Genomic DNA, 9,075 nt, shown 5'->3' on the forward strand with positions numbered 1-9,075 from the left:
ATATATAGGCCTCTATAAAGATAGATAGACAGAAAGATTTATATAGATAGATCTATTTTTTATTGTATGAGATGATAAAAGAACATATATGTTTAAAACTAAAATGTACAAATTTAACGTGTCTATTTTCTAAAAATATCTCCAGGTGTAGATTGCGAGAAGTTTATAACTCATTAATTTGTTAACACGCTTCATAATCTAAAATCATTCTTAAAATAGTTCGGATCCGAAAATAGTTTATTCTTTTTAGCCTACAGTCGATAGAAGAACATTTCACAATATTTGTTGGAGGGGTCTTAACCCTCTATATAAAACTATAACTAGCCTTCTGTTTATCTTTTATTTTGGGTAGGGTAGGCTAGGGGTAGGTTACCCCAACTTGCCCAAGTCCTGTAGATCTAGAATCTCTAGATTCTAAGTCACAGTAAAACAGTCAGTAGCCCTACAGTGGATATAACAGTAAAACTAGACACATTGCATGGATAGTATACCTTACACTTCGTCGTCTTTATCAAACTAACTAAATGAACTCCTCTCCCCACTTGCATTAAGTGCCTGGTAGCTCGTGAACAAGAAAAATGAATGCAGGATCAAACACGGTTCCTCGGGCTTTCACATTCGTTTATAAGGCTACTCATAATAAGACCAAGTGCTAAATTTAGCAAGTTAGTCGTTGTTTTTGGTTGAAGGAAGAATCGATCATGACAGTTCAGTAGGAGGAAGGGATTGCACCACCAGAGCTGTTATGAATGCAATTGTGAATTAGCTAGATCTAACTTAAAGGACGTAATTATCTAAATTCTCTCGCAAGTCGTAATTTTTTCTTGTCAAAAATTGACAGACTCAAAGTACAGCGATTGACTTGCACAAAAGCGAACAAAAAAATAGACAGTTAAAAATTGAATGTTTTTTAGTACGAAGGAATTCCCGTTTCCTATCCTACTTTCGCTTTCATTTTTACTCGTCTTATTATGAAGTGTGCATTACTTGTACTTGGTCACGCCTCACTGGACCAGAGAAGAGCAAAATTTGACCGGATCAAAGTAAAAATCAAATCACTGGTCTTCCTTTCACCAATACAATTTTATCTGTGTTTTCATATCTTTATTATTATTCAAAAACCGAAATACTAAAACGCTATACACGAAGCCGGCGTTTGTTTTTCAGAATCAATACTAAAATGACGTCATCATAATATGTGTAAAACATTTCCTTGTAAATTCTACCGTAGATTGTCGTACAATGCGAGATCTCTTTTGCTCATCGATATTTAAAGATGACCTAGATTTCTCACATTAGAGGACTGGGGAATCTCAAATAAGTGCGCAACGGCAGATAATTTTTAATCAAGCAGACTCTCTGGTGGAGGTAAGCAGATAGAGAGTCTAGTTCCTTTCATAATGCTGATGTTGTCTGTCATGGTAGTTTGAAAAGATTGTTTCTCAGAGAAAAAGAAAAATGGCAAAGGCCAACTCTATACCTATCGGCTGTCTTTGTCTAACTCTCCTCTTAAATTGGTCTCTGTAGTTAACTGGTTTCTGCTACCTTACGGTATTGAGGGGAGACTCTAATGCTGTCTGCTTTCCCCCCCCCCCCTTCTTTTCTTTTGTTTCAAGCATTCTCCACTACCGCTAAAGCTGGATCTGTCCCACTTAATTAAGGGAACTTGATGAAATTTGTTTTACAATGGCATAATAAATACGCAAATAGAAATCTACAAATTATTATTAGTACCAGTAGTTGAAATTTTCACTGCATCACAACTGTAGACAACCCATGATAGCCGGTCAGTTTCACAAACCACGATCGAGCCTCCGCCTCTTCATAAGATCCTTTTCATCAAGATCCAGATCCAGTATCTAAGCATTAGAAGAAGAAAAAGAAGAAGAAGAAGAAGAAGAAGAAGAAGAAGAAGAAGAAGGAGGAGGAGAAGAAGAAGAAGGAGGAGGAGGACGAGGAGAAGGAAGAGGAGGAGGAGAAGAAGAGGGAGGGGGGTGTGTGTGGAGAGAGGGCACATTTTTTTCCATTTGAAGTGAAAGATTATATTTCTATTGAGGACTTTAAATAATGGATTTGTACTATGAGCAAACTTCAGTATTTGAAATATCAGCCATGGAGCTGCCACTTGTTTTTCGACTTATGTCAGAAATACAATTAAGTAACTCCATTAATAATATTGATTTCAAAATAACTAGATATCTGGATCTGGAATCATATTTTTCTTTTTCAGATAATTAAAGAAAAAGACTTTTTTATCAACACTTAATCTAAATAGTGGTTTTCTTGCTTTTGTGATTCCTAAGAATGCTCCTTTATCTACGCTGAAAAGCGAAATTTGCAATAGGGTAGGCTACTTAACAACAGCAAAGCAGGCCTTTGTCGTTTCTGCTGACTACTTCCGGTTTATACAAGCGCTACAGTTTTTCGCCCTTTACTTTGTAATCTAGCTCAGGATTAATGTCGATCGTTCTGCTTGCCATTGAGCATTGAGAAGATGGCGTCCCGTAGCCATGTGGATGTAAATGAACGGCGATTGCGGCCAATATATGGTTGGTATATAATGCAATAGACTGAATTGCTGGCTTTGAAACCCTGTTTAGTAGCTGAGGGGCCTTTTCTTAGGTAGAGCTATTACAGGGAAGTCAGTATTTCTTAGTTATGGAAGGAAGCAATCACCGGCTCCCACTGTCGGACTATCTTGTTGTGTACTTCTTGACTACTGCTACTGTTGTGTGTGTAGGTGTGGGTACATGTCAGAGAATCTAGCAGGCAACAACGATGGTGTGTCCCCAGCCTGTGTTGTTCCTGGTCTAGTTTCTCCTAGGTCTTGTCTATGGAGACTGCCTTGTATATGTAAAAGGCGAAATTTACGAATCTACATGATTATAACGTCCTACTGTCACTTAGAGGGACTGTGAGGCCTCCTAGAACTATGAAGTTAGATTTACACACTCACTATGAATATGAAAGTGTAGGCTTAATTTTTTAATTGTAAAGAAAACAAGTGGTTTGCTTATTTTTTTGTCATCTAGATAGATTAGGCCTAATTTTGTAACTTCTCAACCACTCATTAATTACTACTTTTGTGGCCCATCCATGAGCATTGCGCTTAGCTTAGCCAGTGACAGTGTTTTACCCAAAAAATTAACTGTTTTAACAATCACAATCGTTTGCCTACTACTTTATTTATAGCCTACTTTTATGTTAGATTCTGCACATTTTAAAATGGAATAGATCTAGGGCAAACTGGCCCTTAGTAAGGGGGAGTAAGGGGCACTCCTGTACAATTGCGTCCCGTTTGGGGATGCTAGTTTTGATCCCACCGACAATTACTTCTGGTTCTAAATGATTACTTGTTGATGAGCGTGCCGATAGGCCTATGGAGAGAACGAAGTGTATATAGACCCGGTAACCGGGAGCGACGTCACGAAGTATGCAGACCTGGTAGGGGAAATCTTTTGTGATATCGGAAAGAAGTTGTAATCATGACGTGTAGATCTAGATGCTCTCATCATGCTGTATTTGTATTTGACACTCTTTATAATGTGTTTTCTTGATTTGCGCCTTTCACTTTTTACTTTCAGACTGCCTCGACAATGGCAATAACAAAAAAGCCATCCAAGAGGCAGACAAAGTGCTGAAGAAACAGAAGGACCTGACATGTGCAAAGGTGAGAAACATGGAAAGGTTTTCGAGTGTATTGCTGTGCATACATGATATAAGTAATTGTAAGGCAAGAGGTTTCAATCAGGACCTTGTCCCAGTCATGCTATGGGTGTTAAACTTTGCCGATTACTAAAAATACCATAGAAATTGTGGACGACACTATGGAAAAGAAGATTCTGAGCATTAATTATAAGAAAATAAGATCAAATCATGAAACACACAAACATACGAAAGAAAACAGGAGTGACAGTTATCCCCAAATTTTTACTCAGACTAAAATGGAAACGGGCTGGTCACGTCTGCAGAGTGAAAGACAACAGATGGACAATTTAAAGAAGCTCTGAAATGGAGATGAAGAACAAAGAAGATCAAGAGGAAGACCATCTTGGAAAGAAGGGTGGCAAGATGAGATGACATCTGAGAGCAGACGAATTTATAATAGAACCTGGACATGTGAAAACTATTGATAAAACAAAGTAGAGTTCGTTGTTGGCCGGTTGCTTCCTGCAGTGGATGGACAATGCCTAGAAAGAAAGAAAGAAAGAATGGGGGTGGGGGGGGGGGGTAATTTGTATGAAGTGAGATCCTCACCTTTCGTAGCATCAGATGCAAAGGTGTGTTTGTGGGGGGGGGGGGGGGGGGTGTACACAGGCTCTCCAAGTCAGTTGAAGACGCTATCTTGACATTTATGTTTGATTAACACTTTGCCACCATTTGGCTAGTAGAGTAAAAACTCTTGCCATCAAAGACAAAGGCATTTTGGGGGAAAATCCAAAGAAACTGGGTGGTAAACATCGGCGAGATGAGGCGGCGAAGTGTTAACAGATTTCGTGCTTTTTTTTTTTAGGTGCTGAAAGCTCTGGCTTTGCTGCGCATGGGCCGTGTATCAGAGGGCTCCTCCATGTTGACCGCCATCCACGCCTCGGAGCCCACGGACGAGCAGACGCTGAGTGCCATGGCTATCTGCTACAAGGAGACACAACAGTGTCAGTGCTTGTCTGCTGCTATGTGCAGACCGCGGTAGAACTTACCCTCTTCATAACAGAAAACATAATAATAATAACAATAATAAATGACATTTATAGGGATCAACCCCGATTAAAGTTACACACAGGCTCTGAGGGCTTTACAATACAGCACAACGTACAACAGTAACATAAAACGTTGTGTTTTGACTAAAAGAAAATCACTCCAAATATTCATCTTATTAATTTAAAAGGTGTAGAAATTTAAGCATACACACCATTGAAGCAGTGGATTTGTGGGATCTGGAAAAAAATTCATTTATTTCAATTTGTAGCCAGATTTTGGCTATGTATTTAAAAGGTGTACTCTGCCAATGTTTTACTCTACTATTATCAGTGAATAAGTTTAATGATCATCAGCTTCTGTCAGTCAGTAGTAAGGGCAACTAAGTGCGATCAGACAAACAGTGGAGAAGAAGTGAATTTACTTGTATTTTTTATCTTGTTGCTGCACTCGTTTTTTAACATGGGATGGCTTTAGTTTATTTTATATCTCGCCTTATTTTTAATCATCTTTCTCTTGACCATCAATGATTTTTTTATAGAGGCACCAGCCATCCATGTCCAGGTGCTGTTTTAGCCATTATCTCTCTCTATCGATATAATGTATCACATTGACAGTCATAGGAATCTAAATTTAAGAAACTCGCTGCTAGTTCTTTATGATAAATGCTGTGGGACTATTTCAGGTTTCTCATTTATTGCGTTTATCTCTCTTAGATCCCCTGATTGCGAGCCTCTATGAAGCAGCAGCGCGGCATCAGCCGGCCAATGAGGATATTCTGTCGTGTCTATTTATGGCTCATGTTCGGCTCGGCAACTACCAGCAGCAGCAGCGCACAGCCATGATGCTCCACAAGCTGAGGCCGGCGAAGAACCCGTACTATTTCTGGGCGGTCATGAGTATTGTGATGCAGGTGAGAACGACGGGTGTTTATTGTGGGCTTTCACAAGTACTGTATGTGTGTGGGGTTGGGGCGGGGGGGACTATAAATGTGTTGCGCCGTGGTTGAAGCAGGCGCTCGTCAATTTTTTTGGCATTTGGATTTATTGGTATCATCATAAAGCTTGTTCATTTGTCTTGCTTTTGATGAAAAAACATCCATCTATCTTGGATAGAACTCAAGATATTTGCGATTGAAGAAAGTGAGGTCGCCTGGTTTCTGTGGTGAAATTAGCAAGAAAATGATCGCCAAAGTTTGGTAGCTCCAGTAGCTAAAGAGTCTTTGAAAAATGAAAGATTTTGTGCCTTTAATCAATGGTTTTCAGTGAAATTCACATGGAAATGTGTATTTATATGGACATTAAAGAGATTAAGCAAAAAAATACAAATTCGATAAATATTTCCAAACTGTTCAGATTAAATCTGTTCTGTTATTTTGTTTTGAGCGCTCACAAAACTGCGTTTGAGTACAGCAGGAATACATGGTTGACTTTTTTTTGGGGTCATTTGTCTTATTTTTTTAGGTGCTCTGGTGTGGTTTGTTTTTCTTTCCTATGAAGCTTCTATCATCCTTATCTCCCCTTCTTCTTTTTTGTGTTTGTTACTCTCTTGTAACACCTCTTATCTTCGGCACTTTTAGGACCTCATTGTGTTGTGTTGCAAGTGCCGTAAAACGCTTACTAAAACTAAAACTGCTGCTGTTATTTTAATTTTTGCTCCTGAAGAAGGGTGGCTATGTGTGTCAAGAATTGTGATGATGATGATGGTGATGATGATGATGAACATTGAGGCCTGTACGAACATCTGATTAAACGTGAACAACCCTATTCAAGAACCCTATTCAAGTTCAAGTCTCAAGTATATATTTTTTTCCTACTTTGAAACATGATATTGATGATGATGATGATGATGACGATACATGGTAGACCTGTACTGTTGGATGTTTCCGCAGGCTCACAAAGACCGTGCGCTTGGACTCAGCATGTACCTCCCTCTAGCGGAAAAGATGACGCAGAAGTACATCAAGGAAGAAAAGATTGAGGCAGAAGCAGGTGAGTGGGTGGTTGACGGGTGCTCTGGTGTGGTGTGCTCCTTCTTTCCTATCAGACATCTATCGTCCTGATCTCTCCTCCACCCCCCGGGGCAGTGCCACTGACTGTAGTGTCTTTAGGACATTCCCAAAGGGGGACATTTCTCGTTCAAACACAGAATTGTAAATGGGATGATTCATGTCACGCTCATAACTGTGCCTGATCTGCAGCAGGGAACTGCTGCTTTTTCTTTCCTGATCCTTACTATTGTCATTTTCCTCTACTTCTTTTGTATGTTTGTCACTCTCTTGTGACCTGCTATTTTGGGGTGCCTTGATAGTCGAAGCAGACCTTGTGCTGTTGAAGCTAGAGAGGTGAGCAGAATAAGTCTGATTCCCTGTAAAGACTTCTCTGTTGACACCCACCCCTTGGCGCTCATATGACCTTATGCAGTTGCGAGCGCCATAAAACCCTCTACTGTAAAAAAAAAGAAAAGATCTCTCCTCCTTTTTTGTGTTTGTTACTCTCTTGTAGCGCCTCTAATCTTCAGCACTTATATGACCTTATTGTGTTGTAAATGCTGTAAAACTCTTACTGAAACAATGTTAAGCATGTTGGTGCGTGAGGTTATAACATTATGGCATGTAGTTTTATGACATACACACACCTCTCAGTTGGTGGTTGGCGGGTGCTCTGGTGTGGTTTGCTTCTTCTTTCCTATCAAACATCTATCGTCTTTATCTCCCCTCCTTCTTTTTTATGTTTGTTACTCTCTTGTAACACCTCTAATCTTCTGGTACTCACATGACCTTATGCTGTTGTGAGCGCCGTAAAACCTCTACTAAAACTAAAACTAGGGGAACCTCTGCCTGATGGTATCAGGATCTTAGTGATTTTGTTACAGTTGTTATATATCTGGTCCTCAGAGATCTTGTTGTATCTCATCATTCTGGAACTGGAAGAAAAGTGGGAGGAAGCGCTGGCCGTTCTGGAAGGACCCATGGGAGGTAAGACAGGCATTCACTTTTTAACACATGCTTAAATTGGTGGCACACCTTAAATAAAATACAATGTAAAAAATATACCAGGAAAAAGAAAAAAAAAGTAGAGGTTAAGAAAGCCCAGCGGAAACATCACAAGACAGTCACTGCAGTGGAACCCACAGGGAGCACGAGGCAGGGGTAGGCCACAGGAAACATGGAGGAGATGTGTGGAAAGGGACATGAGAGAGGTGAAGCTCTCTTGGAACGAGCTAGGTAGGATGGCTCAGGACAGAGATAAATGGAAGGAGCTTGTGTGTTGACTATACCCTGCCAGGGGTGAAAGGCATTGATGATGATGATAGATTGGTCACTTTTAAGGACAAGTGGGCTGACCCAGATTTCGGGGGGTTCTAGAAATCTTGTCTTACACCAAAAGTGGGCATTGACCTACCAATAGGAGAAGTTTGGTTTCATTGGTGTGTATATTTGTTTGGTTATAGAGAAAACTCTCCTTGTCTTTTAAAGAAACTGAATAAGGATCCCAAAAGTTTAACTTCGATTTTCTCAAAACAGTATTTATGGGGATAGCCCCCTTGTCCTTAAAAGCGACCTAATATACTCTGTACACGTAATCAGTGGGTGGTTGGCAGGTGCTGAGGTGGGGTTTGCAAGGGGCAAATGTGTGCTGTGTAATGTGTTGTATGTAGATTTTCACTGTATGTATAGCAAGTCAAATTTATGTTCAGTTGAAGATGGATAATGCTTATGCAACAATAATCTGGGCATTTTCGACCTTTTGGATTTTGACAACTGTCGGGCGTGTAGCATGTAGGTATACAGACAAAACTGGCTTACAATATGCTGGTATATTGAGACACACACCTGCTTGTGAGCTTACAAGTGTACACATACAGACAAACTACACACACAAACTACACACACACATACACACACACACTCTACACACACACACACACACACTCTACACACACACACTATACACGCACACACACACACACACGCGCAAACACACACACACAAACACTACACACTGGCAAAGCATTTGTGCTGTCAATTTTGATGACACCCCTGAAAATGTGACGCACCTAGAACTTTTCATATTTCCTTTTTCTTTAAAAATTTTTAAAAATATAAATAACAATTTTATGGCTGAATGTGTTATCTCTGATAGCACAGCTCAGCATTGAGCTCACCAGCTGTCACTGTTGTGTGTGTTATTCCCCCAACAGGACAACTTGGCAACGAACTCAACCTGCGCGAGACGCGCCTGGCCGCCGTGTGCACCAAGCTGCTCAAGTGGGACACGGTCAACAGCATCTACAAACAGCTCCTGGATGTCACGTGAGTAGACGTTTTTTCGTCTCATAGTGGAGTCAGTCCAGTTGGCTCGAACCATTGGTGCAGAG

At 40.3% G+C, this 9,075-nt stretch overlaps 2 protein-coding genes across 2 annotated transcripts in view; one reads left to right on the forward strand and one right to left on the reverse strand.

Moving 5' to 3' along the window:
• LOC106013690 overlaps positions 1 to 1,166 on the reverse strand; it is a gene marked incomplete in the record, with an annotated part of 4,623 nt that extends 3,457 nt beyond the window's left edge. Inside the window, 1 exon segment of the mRNA XM_013090091.2 lies at positions 492 to 1,166. Coding sequence (XP_012945545.1) covers positions 492 to 548 — 57 coding nt within the window.
• Positions 1,167 to 2,458: 1,292 nt separating this feature from the next.
• Positions 2,459 to 9,075, forward strand: part of LOC101862387 (N-alpha-acetyltransferase 25, NatB auxiliary subunit) — a gene marked incomplete in the record, with an annotated part of 25,382 nt that continues 18,765 nt past the window's right edge. The window contains 5 exon segments of the mRNA XM_035973330.1: positions 2,459 to 2,549; positions 3,585 to 3,670; positions 4,514 to 4,652; positions 5,412 to 5,608; positions 6,587 to 6,618. Coding sequence (XP_035829223.1) covers positions 2,495 to 2,549; positions 3,585 to 3,670; positions 4,514 to 4,652; positions 5,412 to 5,608; positions 6,587 to 6,618 — 509 coding nt within the window.

This window comes from Aplysia californica, unplaced genomic scaffold (assembly GCF_000002075.1).
Source record: "Aplysia californica isolate F4 #8 unplaced genomic scaffold, AplCal3.0 scaffold01139, whole genome shotgun sequence".
Classification (NCBI taxonomy): domain Eukaryota; kingdom Metazoa; phylum Mollusca; class Gastropoda; order Aplysiida; family Aplysiidae; genus Aplysia; species Aplysia californica.